Source organism: Dermochelys coriacea, chromosome 6 (assembly GCF_009764565.3).
Source record: "Dermochelys coriacea isolate rDerCor1 chromosome 6, rDerCor1.pri.v4, whole genome shotgun sequence".
In the NCBI taxonomy this organism is placed as follows: Eukaryota; Metazoa; Chordata; order Testudines; family Dermochelyidae; genus Dermochelys; species Dermochelys coriacea.
The window spans coordinates 27,245,658-27,267,724 of record NC_050073.1 but is presented as its reverse complement, the minus strand read 5'-3'; the positions used below and the strand labels follow the sequence as shown (position 1 = coordinate 27,267,724).

General features: G+C 42.7%; 1 protein-coding gene across 1 annotated transcript in view; it reads right to left on the bottom strand.

Moving 5' to 3' along the window:
* LOC119857155 (vitamin D 25-hydroxylase) overlaps positions 1-22,067 on the bottom strand; it is a 42,034-nt gene extending 19,967 nt beyond the window's left edge. Inside the window, exons 1-2 of the mRNA XM_038405657.2 lie at positions 21,760-22,067; positions 2,402-2,543 (exon numbers count right to left, since the gene is read on the bottom strand). Coding sequence (XP_038261585.1) covers positions 2,402-2,543; positions 21,760-21,972 — 355 coding nt within the window. The 5' untranslated portion in view covers positions 21,973-22,067. The remainder of the gene's footprint in view (positions 1-2,401; positions 2,544-21,759) is intronic.

The following is a 22,067-nucleotide window of genomic DNA, read 5'->3' as shown; positions in this document are numbered from 1 at the left end:
ATGACAAAATTCTGAAGCCACAGTACTTTAGTGAAAAGAAAAGGAGTACTTGTGGCACCTTAGAGACTAACAAATGTATTAGAGCATGAGCTTTTGTGAGCTACAGCTCACTTCATCGGATGCATACAATGGAAAAGCTCACAAAAGCTTATGTTCTAATAAATTTGTTGGTCTCTAAGGTGCCACAAGTACTCCTTTTCTTTTTACGGACCCAGACCAACATGGCTGCTACTCTGAAACCAGTACTATAGTGGTAGTCTGTAGTGATTTCTAGTTAAAGGTTGAATTCTAACTTCTGTATAGGCTTCCATTTTTCAGGTGCTCATGTTTATGTCCATGTCCACGATTTAGCTGTGCAATACTTGAGGAAAAAAAAATACTGTTGTGGATTCTATTCTGTACAGATTATTTGGTGTCCCTCATCAACATAGTAATCACTGAAGTGCTCTGAGCAACCTGACTAGTGTTTATTCCATGTAGTTCCTTCTTTCTCTCTTCCTCTCTTGAAGGAGAAATTGTTTTTAATAAATAATTTTAATATATTACATGTGAACTCTGTGTTTATATTAGCAAAACAAAGTCATGGTTTGCACTTGGAACTAAGACACATGGTTTGCACTTGGAACTAAAGGTGGTGAAGTCGGTATGATGCCTCATATTTGACAACTGCCCCCTTTATTCCTGTTTTATCTATGTCAGTTGCAAAATATGTACACAACCATGCTTACAAGGCCAGTTGCCACCAAGGTATTTACCTTGTGGGAATTCCCTCAGGGAAGAACAACTTTAAATTCCAGCTGAGATTCACAGGATTCCCACCAGTGAAGGCTGCCTCAGGAGAGCTGCTAAATCAGCACATCTCATGGCTAGTCTGGGCCAATTTTGCCAACTTGACACTCATTACCTCTGGGTGGAGTGAGATTCAAGGGTGGTTTGCACCACTATATCACTGCTTCTGGTGGATTTTCTGTTGCTGGATCCCAGAGTCCAGATCCTACATCCAAAAATTAATCTAGACTCTGTGTAACAGTGAAGAAGTAATAGAGGGTCCACAGTCAAAACACTTCAATTGTGGACAACTCAAGGAGCCTAAGGGTTTAAAAGACCCTATTTGTCTTTACCTCAGTTATTATATTGGAACATTGATTCTACCATGAATTTAAAAGGTGAATTAAGAGATTCAAAATTCTGCCTTTGTCTTTCTCAAAAAGATCAGTTAATTTCTTTAATGCTTCTAGGTTTGGCATAGGTACAGGAAAAATTAATGAGCAAATTATATTTTGAATGACAAAGCATGAGATGGTTTTTTGATTCTGCTTGAGTGGGGAAGGATAGCAACAGAGCTCTGAATGAGAGTGAAAATAGTCTACAGCCATGAAGATTTTAATGCAAGGTCCAACTATATCTCAAATGAAAAGTAAAATTCATTGGCATCATACTGCCTTCTTCACAGCTGAGATGGAACAAAAGCCCACTCATCCAAAGAGAAACAAAGCTCTGTATTCTAAGAATTTTAGTCTTTATTTTGCAAGAATGCATATATATGATGTGTGCACACAAAATCTGGTTTAGTTATTCTTCTTACTACTTAAATATGTTAATTAATGTTTGCCTCCTGTTCAAATGGAATGGGGGAAGGGAGGAATGGCAAAATTACCCAGTCCAGTGACCAGAAAGTAGTATAGAAGAGAAAGCAATCTACGTTAAGAGAGCTAGCTGGACTTGAGTAATTAAAGCCTGAGGGAAAATACTCCTGAGTCCAAGACACTGGCAATCAGCATTCCAACTCAATTCAGTGAAATGCTATTTCTTGTAAAATATAGAATAATTCATTCTCCTGGACTGTGAGGTCTAATAATTTTTTTTTTTGGTTATGGCAGTGTGAGACCACCTTCCTATTGATCATCCCGGATCCACATTGATGAAAAACTCATAGAAAACAAATTAACACACAAAAAGGGCTAGACCTCCATGGGAGGCAGGAAGAACACAATAGAAAAAGATATTCAAAGATCAACACTGAGCAATTGGTAGACTAGAAGTGGCAGATGAAGAAGTGTAGCTTCTGCATAGACTTCTTTCCCTGACCATTGTCAAAAAAGTGACTGAAAAAATCCAAAGTCAACAGTGCCCTGGGTTGTGTGTGATCACCAGTGAGGAGGGAGGGAACTCATGCTGCAACCTGCTACCACAGACTATAGGAACATTAACTTTCGAACTTTAAGAATTCTACTTCCCTTACTCAGGCACACAGCCCAAGTATGGGACTCTTTCCCAGACACTATCTTTAGAAAAGTGTCAAATATTCTGGAACAGGAGATGAAAAGATTGGGAAAGTAATCTAAAGCAAGTATCCAATGTAATAAGAAAATATCTTCCCTTTCATGACAGCAGCACATACCTCCCATATTTGTCAGCTTCTTGAACAAAGGAAGAGATGGTCTGTCTGCAAAAACTTCACTTTGATGAACGAGGCATTCTTTTACGGCATCATAACCATTCAGTACAATAGCAGATATACCTCCAAGGTCAAGACTGAAAATCTTTGAAAAGAACAAATGAACAAAAGTGCACTTGTAAAATTAAACTGCAAGTCATTTTCAAGAATAAGTAATGGAGACAATACTGGAAAAATAAGAACTAAGCATCACTACCATAAATATTTCGTAAACTGTTTCCAGATTGCAAGTATAAACATTCTTCAGAATAATCTTTTCTCCATAAACTTTAGATTGTAAAATCTTTAAGGCTGGGACCATGTCTCTATCGATTTTTGGAACAGTGCCAACTACAATTCAGCCCAAATTTTGTCTGAGGCTTTTTAACACTCCTGCAATATAAATATTAAATAATAATAATAGAAATATATTGAATTGACAGTTTTATGAAGTCCTCTGTTTATTATGAGTATTATTTATCCACACAATAGGTGTGCCATGCAAGCTTCACAAAGCTATCTCCTACTCTGATTTGCAGGGACCAAGTGAGAAGAAAGTTTCATCACGATGCCTATGAATCCCAGGTCTCTCTCTCTGTTGAAACTGTCAAAGGTGCCAATTGTGTTAGAAGAGTTTGCCTATGGACACCTGTACACTAGTAGTGGACTGAAACCACTAGCTCATTCCACATTGACCACCAAAAAGCCATCAAATGATGACAGCCACAACAGTTATGCCAGCCTGACAACCATCAAATTATGAGATGGTCCAGCTAGACCCATTTCCTGTCTCTGAAATTGGCCACCAACTCATTTCACATAGGCCACTAAAGAATCATCAAATGATGATACCCATGACGACAGCCAACAAATGATAGCATGGTCCATCTAGTCCTATACCTGTCTCCAGAAGTGGCCTAGATGCTTTAGAGGAACATGCAATAAATCCTGTTGAAAGCATATATGGGATAATCTGCCCCCAACTAATGTCTTGTCCTAACAGCTAATAAAGATTAGCTTAACCCCTAAGCATGAGGTTTTATATTACTTTCAAACCTTTTTTTAGTATTATAACTGGATATTCTTATTACCCATATGACTAGGGCCCTACCAAATTCACAGTCCATTTTGGTCAATTTCACGGTCATAAGATTTTTTTAAAAAACTGTGAATTTCACAATTTCAGCTATTTAAAACTGAAATGTCATGGTGTTGTAACTGTAGGGGTCCTGACCCAAAAAAGAGTTATGGAGGGGTTGCGAGGTTATTGTAGGAGGTTGCAGTACTGTTACCCTTACTTCTGCGCTGCTGCTGGTGGCAGCACTGCCTTCAGAACTGGGTAGCTGGAGAGCGGCGGCTGCTGGCCGGGAGCCCAGCTCTGAAGGCAGAGCCACCGCCAGTAGCAGCACAGAAGTAAGGATAGCATGGTATGGTATTGCCACCCTTTTGCACTGCTGCCCACAGAGCTGAGCCCTCAGTAAGCAGCTGCCACTCTCTGGCTGCCCAGCTCTGCAGGCAGCAGCGCAGAAGTAAGGGCGGCATGGTATGGTATTGCCACCCTTACTTCTGCACTGCTGTTGGCGGGGTGCTGCCTTCAGAGCTGGGCAGCCAACAGCCACTGCTCTCCGGCCACCCCACTCCGAAGGCAACGCAGAAATAAGGGTCGCAATACTGCAACCCCCCCTGCAACTCCCTTTTTTGGGTCAACACACCCAATTTGAGAAATGCTGTTCTTCCCCTTTGAAATTTGTATAGTATAGGGTAAAATCACATAAAAGACGAGATTTCACAGGGGGAGACCAGATTTCACAATCTGTGACTCTTTTTTCATGGCCATGAATTTGGTAGGGCCCTACATATGACTGTCCAATCTCACTTTGAAACTTGCTGAGCTCTTGGCCTCCATTACAACCTGTTTCAAAATCTAATTATGTATAGTGTGAAACAGTATTTCCTTTTATCAGTTTTGAATTTGCAGCCTTTCAATTTCTTTGGTTCTCCCCCTTGTTTTTGTTTTATGAGACAGGGAAACAGAAACTCTTAATGTACTTTCTCTATACCATTCATCATTGTCCATACTTTTACCTTGTTCCCATTTACTTATTTTTTTCTAAAGTATACAATCCCAGACTTTTCAATCTCTTTTCAAAAGAGTTTTTCCAGGCCCCTAATCATCATCATTACCTTTCTCTGAGTCCCCCAGAATTTTGCAAAATCCTTTCTGAGATAAATTGACCAGTACTGCATACGGTATTCCAGGAAAAGGCAAATTATTGATCTATATAGTGACACAATATTTTTATATTATTTTCCATCCCATTTCTTATGCATCCTTAAATTTGGTTTGCTTTTTTTGAGAGCAGATAAGGCAACCATAACATTTTGCCATTATGGAAAATTAACCATTTATTCCTACTCTTTGCTTTCTGTCTCCTAGCCTGATTTTAATTGACAATACTTTGCCTCTCACCCCATGACTACTTAGTTTCTTTAGTAGTCTCTCAATAAAGAAACTTGTCATAGGTCTTTTAAAAGCCTAAATAAATTGTCAGCCAGTTCTTCTTTATCCATTACTATAGTGATATTCAATTATAAAAGGCATAATTCTCCTTGGGAAACCACCATGCTTGTTGGACCTTATCAAACCACAATCTTCCACACATTATTAAGTTTTAATTATTGTCTTGACCTATTTACTAGGAACAGACATAGGTTTACTTGTCTGTAATTCCCTGGATCACTACTAGAACCCATTTCTACTCCTGCTAGGTAAGAGATTGAAGCCCAGGACCTCCATGGTAGCATCCTCTGAGATACTCCCAGTTCCACACACACGGCCAGTTAGACGGGCAAAACTGCAAGATCTCAATGCAGGGATGAGACGATGGTGTAAGGAGGAGGGGTTTAGATTTATTAGGAACTGGGGAAACTTTTGGGAAAGGGGGAACCTATACAGGAAGGATGGGCTCCACCTAAACCAAAATGGAACCAGATTGCTGGCACTTAACATTAAGAAGGTCATAGAGCAGTTTTTAAACTAAGGACTGGGGTTAAGCCAACAGGTGCGGAGGAGCACATGATTCGAACATCCCTTAGGGGAGGATCTATTAATAGAGAATCTCTATGCCCTAGTGAGGACCAGAGGATGGAAAATGATAAAATACAGGCAGGGTCTGATCAGAAACAGTCAAATAAAAAAGAGTCTCATTCAATTAAATTGTGTAATGGCAGACAGCTAAAAGGAGACAAGTTCTTAAAGTGCTTATATACCAATGCTAGAAGTCTAAATAATAAAATGGTGAATCAGAGTGCCTTGTATTAAATAAGGATATAATATAACATCACAGAAACTTGATGGAATGAGGATAATCAATGAGATACAGTAATACCACGGTACCAAATATATCGGAAGGACAGAACAGATTGTGCTGGTGGGGAGTGGCATTATATGTGAAAGAAAGTGTAGAATCAAATGAAGTAAAAACCATAAATGAATCAAACTGTACCACAGAATCTCTATAGATGGAAATTCCATGCTCTAATAATAAAAATATAGCCGTAGGGATATATTACCAACCACCTGACCAGGATCGTGATAGTGACTGTGAAATGCTCGGGGAGATTAGAGAGGCTATTAAAATAAAAAACTCAATAATACTAATGGGGGATTTCAATTATCCCCATATTGACTGGGTACATGTCACCTCAGAACGGGATGCAGAGATAAAGTTTCTTGACACCTTACATGACTGCTTCTTGGAGCAGCTGGTCCTGGAACCCACCAGAGGAGAGGCAATTCTTGATTTAGTCCTAAGGGGAACACAGGATCTGGTCCAAGAGGTAAATATAGCTGGACCGCTTGGTAATAGTGACCATAATATAATTAAATTTAATATCCCTGTGGCAGGAAAAACACCACAGCAGCCCAACACTGTAGCATTTAATTACAGAAAGGGGAACTACACAAAAACTAGGTGGTTCGTTAAACAGAAATTAAAGGGTACAATGCCAAAAGTGAAATCTCTGCAAGTTGCATGGAAACTTTTTAAAGACACCATAATAGAGGCTCAACTTAAATATATACCCCAAATTAAAAAACATAGTAAGAGACCCGAAAAAGAGCCACCGTGGCTAAACAACAAAGTAAAAGAAGCAGTGAGAGGCAAAAAGGCATCCTTTAAAAAGTGGAAGTTAAATTCTAGTGAGGAAAATAGAAACGAGCATAAAAACTGGCAAATGAAATGTAAAAATACAATTAGGAAAGCCAAAAAAGAATTTGAGGAACAGTTAGCCAAAGACTCAAAAAGTAACAGCAAAAGAATTTTTATATACATCAGAAGCAGGAAGCCTACTAAACAACCAGTAAGGCTACTGGACGATCAAGGTGCTAAAGGAGCACTCAAGAACAATAAGGCCATTGCAGAGAAACTAAATGAATTCTTTGCATCAGTCTTCACGGATGAGGATGTGAGGGAGATTCCCAAACCTGAGCCATTCTTTTTACGTGACAGATCTGAGGAACTGTCCCAGATTGAGATATCATTAGAGGAGGTTTTGGAACAAATTGATAAATTAAACAACAACAAGTCACCAGGACCAGATGGTATTCACCCAAGAGTTCTGAAGGAACTCAAATGTGAAATTGCAGAACTACTAACTGTAGTCTGTAACCTATCACTTAAATCAGCTTCTCTACCAGATGACTGAAGGATAGCTAACGTGATGCCAATTTTTAAAAAGGGCTCCAGATGTGATCCCGGCAATTACAGGCCTGTAAGCCTGACTTCAGTACCGGGCAAACTGGTTGAAATTAAACTATAATAAAGAACAATAAAGACATAAAGATGAACATAATTTGTTGAGAAAGAGTCAACATGGTTTTAGTAAAGGGAAATCATGCCTCCCTAATCTGCTAAAATTCTTTAAGGGGGTCAACAAGCATGTAGACCAAGGGGATCCAGTGGAAAGAGTGTACTTAGATTTTCAGAAAGCTTTTTACAAGGTCCCTCACCAAAGGCTACACAAAGTAAGCTGCCACAGGATAAGAGGGAAGGCGCTCTCATAGATTGATAACTGGTTAAAAGATAGGAAACAAAGGGTAGGTATAAATGGTCAGTTTTCAGAATGGAGAGAGATAAATAGTGGTATCCCACAGGGATCTGTTCTGGGACCAGTCCTATTCAACATATTCATAAATGATCTGGAAAAAGGGGTAAACAGTGAGGTGGCAAAATTTGCAGATGATACAAAATTACTAAAGATAGTTAAGACCCAGGCAGACTGCGAAGAGCTACAAAAGGATCTCTCAAAACTGGGTGACTGGGCAACAAAATGCACTTCTCAACATTGAATTTCATTTGCCAAAGTAATGCACATTGGAAAGCATAATCCCAACTATACATATAAAATGATGGGGTCTAAATTAGCTGTTACCGTTCAGGAAAGATCTTGGAGTCATTGTGGGCAGTTCTCTTAAAAGATCCACTCAATGTGCAGCAGCAGTCAAAAAAAGCGAACAGAACGCTGGGAATAATTAAGAAAGGGATAGATAATAGGACAGAAAATATCATATTGCCCCTATATAAATCCATGGTACACCCACATCTTGAATACTGTGTGCAGATGTGGTTGCCCCCATCTCAAAAAAGATATATTGGAATTGGGAAAGGTTCAGAAAAGGGAAACAAAAATGATTAGGGATATGGAATGGCTACCGTATGAGGAGAGATTAATAAGACTGGGACTTTTCAGCTTGGAAAATAGATGACTAAGGGGAGATATGATTAAAGTCTATAAAATCATGACTCGTGTAGAGAAAGTAGATAAGGAAGTGTTGTTTACTACTTCTCATAACACAAGACCTAGGGGTCACCAAATGAAATTAATAAGCAGCAGATTTAAAACAAATAAAAGGAAGTATTTCTTCACACAACGCACAGTCAACCTGTGGAACTCCTTGCCAGAGGATGTGACAGCCAAGAGCATAACAGGGTTCAAAAAAGAACTAGATAAATTCATGGAGGATAGGTCCATCAATGGCTATTAGCCAGGATGGGCAGAAATGGTGTCCCTAGCCTCTGTTTGCCAGAAGCTGGGAATGAGTGACTGGGGATGGATCACTTGATGATTACCTGTTCTGTTCATTCCCTCTGGGGCACCTAGCACTGGTCACTGTCGGAAGACAGTATATGGGTAGATGGACCTCTGGTCTGACCCAGTAGGACCATTCTTATGTTCTAAATATAGGTGGAATATTTGCTACCCTCTAGTCCTCTGTACATTAGCTATTTATAATGACAGGTTGCATATTTTTGCTAGCAGCTGGACCACTTCATTCTTAAGTCCCTTCAGATCTCTTGGATGTATAACCTCTGGGCCTAGGGACTTACCGCTTTTTAAATTATCAATTTGTTCCAGCACTATTTCTGCTGACATCTCAATCTCTATTAGTACCTCACCTGTGTTACCAAAAAAGAAATATTAATTTCAGTTTTTAAAAAAATGCAAGACAATCAACATTTGCCAAGTGAGAAGATACAAGATTGATGAAACTGGAACATATGTCCTTTATCCCCACAGGCATAAAATGCTAGAGTACACAAAATTGAAAAATATAATTACTTTTACCTTCTTTTTATATACTTGAAATGTTCTGATTTCTCCTAACCAATAAACCATATGACAAACCAAAGTTTCTATTCATCTTTGAGTTCAGTAACTGGTCCAGAGCAATCACTACTCAAGGACTGAATCTGAGAATTATATGTGCTCAGTGTCAAAGTCAAGCTCCAATTAAGTTTGTACTACTAAATAAATCTTTGAACACTTCCCAGTTCCTGGTGAACTTGTCTGGGCCAATTCTGTGGTCCACAGTTACTGGCTTCTGAAACCCAACTTTCTTACTATTTAAGCAAGAGTTTCCACAGCCAGTGGCTCTATTGGCCAGCACACCAACAGAGCATGCAAAGTTAAAAAGACTTTTGATACTAGCATTTCAACATTTTTAAAATAACATACTGAGAAAATTAAAATAAAGCTTTAATGTCATTAACTTATAAACTAACAGACTGTCTGCCTTAGTGTAATGTATTTTTAAGATACTACACATCTGAATGTTCAGCAAGCATTGTTGGGGAAAAAAAACACCCCAAAACAATCAAATGGAAGACTGTTTTGGAACAAAATGCCTTCAGTAAAACTGACACTATATTCAAGTGCTGCTATTTGTTATAATGTTCTTCTCTTAGATAAGAATATACTCTGTTGTGCCCCTATAACTTGTGCATATGAAAAGGTGGCTTAGCCATCTCTGGGGCACCATCTCCTCCCTTCTCCCCACTACTAAGTCTGGGGATCAGTGAGTGGGAAGCTGAGGGTGTGAGCAGGCCAACAGATAGGTCATCCCAGCTGTATTAACTTTCTGCACGCTGTGCCTTGGGGCTCCCTCTTTAAAGAGTATCCACACGCCACACCTGCAGTGATGTATGCTCACCATCTCAAGTGTCAATTATGGCAACATCCTTCTCTCTGGCCTGGACAAATGCAATTTTGCTCTGCTCATATCCATTCAGAATGCTGCTGTAAAGATCATTTTCCTAACCTGTCACTTCAGCCAAGTCACCCCACCCTTTGAATCCTTTCACTGGCTCCCCCTTCAAACATAAACTGCTTGTATCAAACATAAACTGCTTGTACTCACTTTCAAGGCCCTTCACGGTCAATTTCCACCATAGAATCACAGAAGTGTAGGACTGGAAGGGACCTCAACAGGTCATCTAGTCCAGTTCCTTGCACTCAGGGCAGGACTGAGAAATAACTAGACCACTCCTGACAGGTATTTGTCTAACCTGTTCTTAACATCCAATGAAGAAGATTCCACAACCTCCCTAAGCAATTTGTTCCAGTGCTTAACTACCCTGACAGTTATAAAGTTTTTCCTAATATCCAACCTAAACCTCCCTTGCCGCAATTAAAATTCCCATTGCTTCTTGTACTATCCTCAGAGGTTAACAAGAACAATTTTTCACTCTCCTTCTTATAACAACCTTTTATATACTTGAAAAATGTTACGTCCCCCTCTGTCTTCTCCAGACTAAACAAACCCTTTTTTTTCAAATCTTTCCTCATAGGTCATGTTTTCTAGACCTTAATCATTGTTGTTGCTCTCCTCTAGACATACTCCAATTTATCCTCCTTTTTTCTGAAATGTGCACAAAACTGGATACAATACTCCAGATGAGGCCTTATCAGTGCGAAATAGAGTGGAACAATTATTTCTCATGTCTTTCTTAATAACACTGCTGCTAATACATCCCAGAATGATGGTCACTGTTTGTGCAACAGTATTACACAGTTGACTCACATTTAGCTTGTGGTCCACTATGACCCCCAGATCCCTTTCCGCAGTACTCCTTCCTAGACAGTAACTTCCCATATTGTATGTGTGCAATTGATTGTTCTTTCTTAAGTGGAGTACTTTGCATTTGTCCTTACTGAAATTCATCCTATTTACATCAGACCATTTCTCCAGTTTGTTCAGATTATTTTTAATTTTAATCCTATCCTCCAGAGCACTTGTAACAACTCCCAGCTTGGTACTGTCCTCATACTTTGTAAGTGTATTTCTATGCCATTATCTAAATCACTTATGAAGATATTGGACAGAACCAGACTCAGGACCGATCCCTGCGGGATCCCACTCAGTATGCCCTTCCAGCTTAACTGTGAACCACTGATAACTACTCTCTGGGATCGGTTTTCCAACCAGTTATGCACCCACCTTATAGTAGCTCCATCTAGGCTGCATTTCCCTAGCTTGTTTATGAGAAGGTCATGCAAGACAGTACCAAAAGCCTTACTAAAGTCAAGATACACCACATCTACCGCTTCCCCTCATCCACAAGGCTTGTTACGCTGTCAAAGAAAGCTATTTGGTTGGTTTGGAGTGATTTGTTCTTGACAAATCGATATTAACTGTTCCTTATCATTCTATTATCTTCTAGGTGTTTGCAAATTGATTGCTTATGTGCTCCATTATCGTTCCAGGTACTGAAGTTAAACTGACTGGTATGTTATTCCCCGGGTTGTCCTTATTCTCCTTTTTATAGATTGGCACTATATTTGCCCTCTTCCAGCCTTCTGAAATCTCTTCAATCCTCCATGAGTTTTCGAAGATAATCACTAGCGGCTCAGATATCTCCTCAGTCAGCTCCTTGAGTATTTCATCTAGGACCTGCCAACTAGAACTTGTCTAAGTAATTTTTAACTCACTCTTTCCCTATTTTAGCCTCAGATCCTACCTCCTCATTTTCACTGGTGTTCACTAGATATCCAATCGCTACTAATCTTTTAGGTGAAAACTGAAACAGTCATTTAGCACTTTGACCATTTCCACATTTTCTGTTATTGTCTTTCCCCCTCACTGAATAATGGGCCTACCCTGTCCTTGGTCTTCCTCTTGTTTCTAATGTATTTTTACAATGTTTTCTTGTTACCCTTTATGTCTCTGGCTAGTTTAATCTCATTTTGTGCCCTGGTCTTTCTAATTTTGTCCCTACATGCTTGTGTTGTTTGTTTATATTCATCCTTTGTAATTGGACCTAGTTTCCACTTTTTGTAGGACTCTTTTTTTTGAAAAAAGAAAAGGAGTACTTGTGGCACCTTAGAGACTAACAAATTTATTAGAGCATAAGCTTTCGTGAGCTACAGCTCACTTCATCGTAATGCATCCGATGAAGTGAGCTGTAGCTCACGAAAGCTTATGCTCTAATAAATTTGTTAGTCTCTAAGGTGCCACAAGTACTCCTTTTCTTTTTGCGAATACAGACTAACACGGCTGCTACTCTGAAACCTATCTTTTTTTTGAGAGTCAGATCATTAAAGATCTCCAGGTTAAGCCAGGACAGTCTCTTTCAAGAACTGCCAACTTTCTCAAACTGTTTTTCCTCTTAGAGTTGCATTCAGTGGGATCTTACCTACCAATTCCCTGAATTTCCTAAATACCTATCTCATAGCTCTCATTGACTATTGAGCGGTCAGTGCTTGCCTCCGTTCGACCCACAATGCCAGCCTCCACTGCCCACTTCCTAAATTAAAAAAAACCAACACCTTTTCACATTCTTTCATGCTGCCCCAGATGCTTGTGAGGGCTCCCCATACACATCCACAAAACAACCTCATTATCCACCTTCAAATCCCTTCTCAGCCTCTCCTTTGCTGTGATGCCTACAAAATATATGACAATGCTGTCGATGCCTATTATGCTGACATTGTTTACTTCTTCTCCCCTCTCTCTATATTTCCATCTGTTGTCTCTTGTGTTATGCACAGATTGTAAGCTCCTTGGGGCAGGAGATTTTTGTTTTGTGTTTGTACAGCACGATGGGGTCCTGGTCCATGATTAGGGATTCTAGGCACTATGGTAACATAAATAATAATACTGTCAGGGAATTAGGGATGTTATAGTGTGCCCTCACCACCAGAACACTCCCCTCACCTGTGTCTGGACACTGCATTGCAGGGACTCATCCTCTCCAGTGCCCCCCTGAGTCCTGGTTCCTCCAGCCAGCCTAGCTCTCAGTCCAGACCACTTCCAGGGATAACAGAAAATCTCAACTCAAAATAGACACCTAGGCATTTAAGTCCGTAATATAAACACTAGCCCTTCATAGAGATCCAAGGCCAGTGCTGTCAAGGTTAGGTTACTTGGGTACAGCAGGGAGAGTCTTCCTTCTCTATCCTGGCTTCACCAAGAAATGGCCCCTAGTAGAAGAAGCCCACCCTTTTCATCTAGCCCACTCAGCCCCTTCTAGATGGTGGAAGAGCAACTCTCACTGGTTCTGCTGCAGCTATCATGAGAGATTTCTTTAGTCATCTCCTGGAGGTATGAACTCACTGCTCTTCCCTTCCAGCGGGACATCTTCTCATAGTGGGGTGTGCCAAGGCTGGGGGGGCTTCAACATGGGACGACGAATGCTTGGTACACCTCATCCCACATGGATCCATAGGTCTCATCTCCTGTTCCTTCTTGTGAAAAGAAAACTGTATTTCCATGTTGTATTCCTGACGGTGGCATATTTGGAATGCACAGGGCTGTAGTGCCAGGTACCATCTTGCGATGTGTGGACTGGTGTCTTTCATCGCTTGCATCCACTTTAAGGGGACATAGTCACCATATGTATTCCTGAGCCCGGGTTCCCCTACCAGCCATTGGTGACGTGGCACTGAACATGCAGAGGACAATGGACTGCCTGGGATGATTTGTTTTGGAAAGACTTTGTTACACCTCCCAGAAGGGGGAACCATGGAGTGACCTGGCTAGAGGGCTGAGTCACAAAATGGAGGCTGCAGTTTCTGGAGCAAGAAGGATGAGAGGATGATGGGAGAGATACAGGCAGAGGAGAGTGCAACGCCAGTTGAGAGCTAATTCCCAGAGCGACCAGGGGAGGTGACACTAGTGGTGAGTGTACCCCGCGACACACTTTTGGGGAGTTGTATGCTAATACTACTACTAGGCCAACTTCTGATGCATCTGTTTGAAGAATAAATGGTAGCCAGAAGTCTGGGTACTGGAGAATATGTTGCCTCCATAAAATGTCCTTTATCTTTTCAAAGGCTTCCTTACACTCCCTTGTCCTCTGTACCACTGGTGTGGATGCCTTTGTAAGTTTAGTCAAAGAAGTTGCCAGGGTGGCAAATTGTGGAATGAAGCAATGTGAATAACTTGTCAGTCCTAGCAATCCCCACACTTGCTTCTTGGTCTTGGGGACCAGGGTTTTCTTCAAGGCTTCCATTTTGTTCTCAAGGGAATGGGTTCAGCCATTTCCCATAAGCTATCCAAGATATTTAGTTTCTTGCATGCCAAATTTGCATTTTGGGGGGTTTGCTGTGAGTCCAGCCTCCCCCAGCGACTAGTACAGATGCTACATGGAACAAGTGTGACCATCAGTCTGTGCTGAAAATAACCACATTGCCAAGGTATACTGCTGCAAACTGGTGGCAAACCACATGGTCCATGTGTGGCTGGGGCCCCATGCAAACCAAAGGACATGGTGGTGAAATGAAAAAGCCTCAAGGGCATGGCAAACACTGCTTTTTCCCTCAAATCTAGTGTAAGGGGTACTTGCCAATACCCTTTTGTCAAGTATAGGGTTATAATATACCTTGCCTTCCCTAAATGATCAAGGAGCTCATCTACCTGGGGCACTGGATAAGTATCAAACTAGGACAGAATACAGAAATCTGTGCAGGACCAAATAGTGTTGTCTGGCTTAGGTACTAGCACGACAGGACTGCACCAGGGACTTCTCAGTGACTCCGAGTTCCAGCATAAACTGTACCTCCCACTACACCACTCCATGAAGCTTCTTAGAGATTTGATGGGTTTTATGTTCAGGCTTTGTCCCTTGGATTGTCAGAATTTGGTGTGCCAGGAAGTGCCTGGCAGGGAGGAAAACAGTGAATAGTGCTCCAAGAGATTCTTGGCTATCCAGAATAAATGTGAGGCAAGATCTGCTGCTACTGATACATCAAAAGGGCCCACTGGAGCCTGTACCCGTGGTACAGGAGAACAGGGAGATCTCTGGGATCTACAAATAGGTTTTCTTGGGCTCACCATGGTTTTAACAGATTAACATGATAAATCTGATCTCATAATCCCCCTTGCCAACTCGCCAGATGACCTGGTATGGACCATGCCATTTGGCCAAAAGTTTAATTTCCATATTGGGGACTAGTACTAGATCCCTGGGCTAATAAACCCTCTTGAGCATCTTTACTGTAGTGCCAGACCTGGGTTTGTTGGGCTAACAGTAGATATTCTTGAGAAAATTATCTCTTGAGACCTAGCCATTCCCACATCCACATGACATAATGTAGTACATTTTGGGAGTGGGATAACTATTCTTCCCAAGCTTCTCTAAGGATAACTAGAATTCCCCGGGACTGTCAGTCATACAATAATTCAAAGGACAAAAACCCCCTTGATGTAGTGTACGAAGTGCCACAAGCAAAGAGCAGGTTGACAGAAGCTTGTTCCCACAGGAGCCAAATATGCTCATGTACGCAGATAACCTACGCCGAATCCTCATATCAGAGAACTCTGGATCACACAAGGGTTTCCCAGACTAAAGACTTGGAAAACCTTGGGTCCATTAAACCCAATGCTGTTTGCCTGCCAAGTTGTACTGGGACTATGTATGCTTGTCAACTGCTTGATCAGAGCTGCCACAAAGTTCTATGACAGGTTTCAGAGTAGCAGCCGTGTTAGTCTGTATTCACAAAAAGAAAAGGAGTACTTGTGGCACCTTAGAAACTAACAAATTTATTAGAGCATAAGCTTTCGTGAGCTACAGCTCACTTCATCGGATGCATTTGGTGGAAAAAACAGAGGAGAGATTTATATACACACACAGAGAACATGAAACAATGGGTTTATCATACACACTGTAAGGAGAGCGATCACTTAAGATAAGCCATCACCAGCAGCAGGGGGAGGAAAGAAGGAAAACCTTTCATGGTGACAAGCAAGGTAGGCTAATTCCAGCAGTTAACAAGAATATCAGAGGAACAGTGGGGGGTGGGGTGGGAGGGAGAAATACCATGGGGAAATAGTTTTACTTTGTGTAATGACTCATCCATTCCCAGTCTCTATTCAAGCCTAAGTTAATTGTATCCAGTTTGCAAATTAATTCCAATTCAGCAGTCTCTCGTTGGAGTCTGTTTTTGAAGCTTTTTTGTTGAAGGATAGCCATTCTTAGGTCTGTAATCGAGTGACCAGAGAGATTGAAGTGTTCTCCAACTGGTTTTTGAATGTTATAATTCTTGACATCTGATTTGTGTCCATTCATTCTTTTACGTAGAGACTGTCCAGTTTGGCCAATGTACATGGCAGAGGGGCATTGCTGGCACATGATGGCATATATCACATTGGTAGATGCGCAGGTGAACGAGCCTCTGATAGTGTGGCTGATGTGATTAGGCCCTATGGTGGTATCCCCTGAATAGATATATGGACAGAGTTGGCAACGGGCTTTGTTGCAAGGATAGGTTCCTGGGTTAGTGGTTCTGTTGTGTGGTGTGTGGTTGCTGGTGAGTATTTGCTTCAGATTGGGGGCTGTCTGTAAGCAAGGACTGGCCTGTCTCCCAAGATCTGTGAGAGTGATGGGTAGTCCTTCAGGATACGTTGTAGATCCTTGATGATGTGTTGGAGAGGTTTTAGTTGGGGGCTGAAGGTGATGGCTAGTGGCGTTCTGTTATTTTCTTTGTTGGGCCTGTCCTGTAGTAGGTGACTTCTGGCTCTGTCAATCTGTTTCTTCACTTCAGCAGGTGGGTATTGTAGTTGTAGGAATGCATGATAGAGATCTTGTAGGTGTTTGTCTCTGTCTGAGGGGTTGGAGCAAATGCGGTTATATCGTAGCGCTTGGCTGTAGACAATGGATCGAGTGGTATGATCTGGATGAAAGCTAGAGGCATGTAGGTAGGAATAGCGGTCAGTAGGTTTCCGATATAGGGTGGTGTTTATGTGACCATCGCTTATTAGCACCGTAGTGTCCAGGAAGTGGATCTCTTGTGTGGACTGGTCCAGGCTGAGGTTGAGGCCACATTCCATCAGGGGACACGAATGAGTGATAGATCCTGGCTTTCCGCAACAAACACAATCAATGTGATTGCCTGGAAAGTCTGCATTACCAGATTTTGATTGCAACTCTAAGTAATCCTCTCCTGGAGATGTGGTCAACATCCCCTGTTGCAACAATTTGGGTTGCCTTGTGGAATCCATTAGCTGGCCTCCGCTTGCTCCTGAAGTCTGCTGCGGGCTCCACAGTGCCTTTCTCATCTTAGGGCTGTGTCTGTGGGCCATCTGACCTGGAGTGATTAGTTTTACTGGGCCAACCTTTAGCCAGATAATCTGCAGTGATCTGGATAGCAACTGCTATTGACCTGGGGTTTTGCCAGTGAACTCAAGTCTGAATTGCAATTGGTAGAACTGTCAGTTATTGCTCAACAACTGCTGAGTCTATAACGTCTAGTGCAATGCAGGTCTCTGGACGGAGCCACTGGATAGCCCAATCCCTCTGGCACTGGGCCATAATGTGGGATCACGATGCAGGAGAAAAAGGTTCTGTCCAGAATCAGTGTTGATATGTCTCTGGGGATACACCCATCTGATGACAGTCATTATGTTTTCATAGTCTTGCCTCATTGTCAAGGTCCTGGCAGGTGGACTGGTCTTCCCCAGACAACAAAGGCAAAAGCCAAGCAACCCAGATACTCTTAGCCCATTGGGCTACCCACTCAAATATGACCAGGTATGCCTTTGGGACATCATCTGGCCCCAACTTGGCAAGGTCAGGCCAGGCCTTAGTGATACTGCTCCAGAGAGGGCTAGGCTGGCTATCCGATGGAGAACTGATTCCTGAAACTCTCTGTTGCTGTTGTTGCTATAGTTGATGTTGCTCAAGACTGTCCATTGGGCTTCTTGTTGCCCCTCCAGGAACAGCCATTAAGCCTCAGCATGCACTTGCTGTTGTCAAGCAAAAAGCCTTAACAAATCTTCCATTGTCTTCACACTTGCATCAGTGCATGCTGTGTCCCGTGTAAAGTTATGCTGCACCATCTTATGAATAATCCAAATACTCCAAATACTCCACTTAGGTATTCTATTCCATGAATCAAAACATCTTAGTTACATGTAATATGGTGCGTGGTCTCAATACCCTATACTGTGGTGTACGCATCATGTTTAGCAGTGGTTTCAGTGCCCAGCCATGAGCCAGGCTGCGTCATGTTTGTTGTTGAACTGGATGGCCCCCAGCAAGGTGTGGTGCCCTGTGTTTGATTACAGTATTAATGCCAGAGATAGAAAAACTTTGCTGTGCCATAAGTAACTGTGGTACCAACATACCCCAAAGTTGATAACTGCGCTGTGAATAGTGGTATCCTCAACACTCCCTACCCCAGGGATAGACTTGTGACTCTGCTATAGAGGCTTGTGACTCTCCCCAGGGGCATTCTGCACCATGAATAGTGGTGGTCTTGACAACCTGGGGAAAGACATTCTATACGATAAATAGCAGTGCTCTTGACACAACTTGGATAGGAATCCTGTGCCATGAATAGGGACATCTGTGCATTAACATAAGAATGACCGTACTGTATCAGACCAATGGTCCATCTAGCCAAAGACCCTGTCTTCTGACAGTAGCCAATGCCAGATGCTTCAGAGGGAATGAACAGAACAGGCAATCATCAAGTGATCCATCCCTTCATCCACTCCCAGCTTCTGGCAATCAGATGCTAGGGACACCCCTGACCATCTTGGCAAATAGCCATTGATGGACCTATCCTCCATGAACTTATCTAGTTCTTTTTTGAACCCCTAAATAGTTTTGGCCTTCCTAACATCCCCTGGCAACAAGTTCCACAGGTTGACTGTGCATTATGTGAAGAAGTACTTTTTGTTTGTTTTAAACCTGCTGTTAATTTCATTGGGTGACCCCTAGTTTGTGTTATGTGAAAGAGTAAATAACACTTACTTTCTCCACATCAGTCATGATTTTATAGATCTCTATCATATCCCCTCTTAGTCATCTCTTTTTCCAAGCTGAAAAGTCCCAGTCTTTTTAATCTCTCTTCATACGAAAGCTGTTCCATACACGTAGTAATGTTTTAGCCCTTCTCTGTATCTTTTCCAATTCTAATACAGCGGACCCTTGCTAGAGCGTGCATCACTACAGTGCAGATTCACATATAGTGCAGTTGCGGCAATGGATCCCAAATTTAAATTGGGATCCATGGTAACGTGGTCCCCGCGTTAACGCTGTACCGCGCATGGATCCCGAACCCCGAGTTCTAGTGAGGGTCCAGTGTATTTCTTTTATGAGATGGGGTGACCAGAACTGTACACAATATTCAAGGTATGGGCATACCATGGATTTACATAGTGGCATTCTGATATTTTCTGTCTCATTATCTATCCCTTTCCTAATGGTTCCTAACACTGTTAGCTTTTTTGACTGCTGTTGCACATTAAGCAGATGTTTTCAGAGAACTATTCACAATGACTCCCAGATCTTTCTTGAGTGGTATAGATAAATTAGCTCTAATCATTTTGTATGTACAGTTGGGATTATGTTTTCCAATGTGCATGACTTTGCATTTATCAACATTGAATTTCATCTGCCATTTTTTTCTCCCAGTCACCTAGTTTTGTGAGATCCCTTTATAACTCTTCGCAGTCTGCTTTGGACTTAACTATCTTGAGTAATTTTGTCTCTTCTGCAAACTTTGCCACTTCACTGATTACCCGTTTTTCCAGGTCATTTCTGAATATGTTGAATAGTACTGGACCCAGGACAGATCTCTGGGGGACCCTGCTATTTACCTCTCTGCATTCTGAAAACTGACCAATTATTCCTACTCTTTATTTTCTGTCTTTTAATCAGTTACAGATCTATCAGAGAACATTCCCTCTTATCTCGTGACTGCTAACTTTGTTTAAGAGCCTTTGCTGAAGGACCTAGTCAAAAAGGCTTTCTGAAAGTCCAAGTACACTATATCCCCTGAATCATACTTGTCCACATGCTTGTTGACCCCCTCAGAGAATCCTAATAGATCAGTGAGGCATGATTTCCATTTACAAAAGCTGTGTTGACTCCTCCCCAACAAATTGTGTTTTTCTGTGTGTCTGATAATACTGTTCTTTACTACAGTTTCAACCAATTTGGCTGGTACTGACATTAGGCTTATTGGCCTGTAATTGCCAGGATTGTTTCTGGAGCCTTTTTTAACAATTGGTATCACATTAGCTATCCTCCAGTTATCGGGTACAGAAGCTGATTTAAATGATAGGCTACATACCACAGTTAGTAGTTCTACAATTTCATATTTGAACTCTTGGGTGAGCACCATCTGGTCCTGGTGATTTATTGTTTAATTTATTGTGAATTGTGAACAGTGGCATTTTTGACAGCCCCTATGTGTGTCCTGCACTGTGAATACTGGTGCTGTCATCACTAGAGGAGAGTCCTGACCCCGGAATAGTGGCTTTCTTGACATACCTTGGGAGGCGGGGATTGGAATTAATTTGCAAACTGGATACAATTAACTTAGGCTTGAATACAGACTGGGAGTGGATGGGTCATTACACAAAGTAAAACTATTTCCCCATGCTATTTCTCCCCCCACCCCACCCCACCCCACCCCACCCCACTCCCCACTGTTCCTCAGATGTTCTTGTTAACTGCTGGAAATGGCCCACCTTGATTATCACCATAAAAAGTTTTCCTCCTCTTTCCCTCTTCCTGCTGGTAATAGCTCATCTTAAGTGATCACTCTCCTTACAGTGTGTGTGATAAAACCCATTGTTTCATGTTCTCTGTGTGTATATATAAATCTGCCCACTATATTTTCCACCGAATGCATCCGATGAAGTGAGCTGTAGCTCACAAAAGCTTATGTTCAAGTAAATTTGTTAGTCTCTAAGGTGCCACCAGTACTCCTTTTTCTTTTTGCGAATACCACCACTGTTACCACCCTGTCCCCTCAATGTGGCATCCTAAGCCATGAATAGTGGTGCTCTCAACATCTCCAGGAGGGATGTCCTGCACAGGTTCTAGGAATGGGTCACTCTGGGTGCCAAGTTCAAGGTGGCACTGTACTGCTCATATTATTTTGTTTCTATTAATTGGCTTGCCTTTCCCCCGTCCTCTGCTGATTGGCTGGCGGTGGGTTTGTTTCTTTTGTGATTTGGCCACTACCATTTTCCACCCTGCCTGGCAAAAAAGCTAGGGCCACTCCCGGTCCTGCACTCTTAACAGTGGTGCTCTTGACACCTTTCAGAGTGCCACGGTGTGTCACAAAGAGTGCATGTCTTGACACCCGCCGGAGGAGTGTCCTTCATGGTGAAAAGTGGTGTCACAGATGTGCCCCTGGGCCAGAGCATCCTGCACTGTGAATAGTGGCGCAATGGGATTTCCCAGGGATGGCACATCCTGCACGGTGACTAGCAGTGCCATGGACCTGCCTCTGGGACGGGGCGTCCTGCACGGTGACTGGTGGCACCAGGGATGTGCCCCTGGGACGGGGCGTCCTGCACGGTGACTAGTAGCGCAATGGACGTGGCCCAGGATAGCACGTCCTGCCCGGTGACTGGTGGCGCAATGGACGTGGCCCAGGATAGCACGTCCTGCCCGGTGACTGGTGGGGTCTTGTGCACCGCTCACTGCGCCTAGCTCTTGGCTGGGGTGTGGGGGGGATCATCCCTGCTGCCCCTCCCCCCAGCGCTCCCCAGGCTGGTAGTCGGCCAGGAGGCGCTGAAATACCTGGCCATGGACTTGGCTCTGCCTCTTCATATAGACATGCGGTTGGTCCGCGGCCAGCGAGTAGATGTTGCCGATGAGGGGCAGCCCCCGGGGCCCCGGCGGGAAACCGGGCGGCCGCCTCTGCTTGAGCAGCTGCCTCACCATCAGCGAGAGGAGGAGGAGCAGCAGCGCGGCAGTGCCCAGCGCCGCGAGCACCTGACCCCGGGACCACATGCCCCCGCTCCGCCGCCGCCGCCCGCCGCCCGCCGCCAGCGCCCGACTCCCCTTCCCCCCGCCCCGCCACACAGCCACCTGGGCTGTGCCTTCCC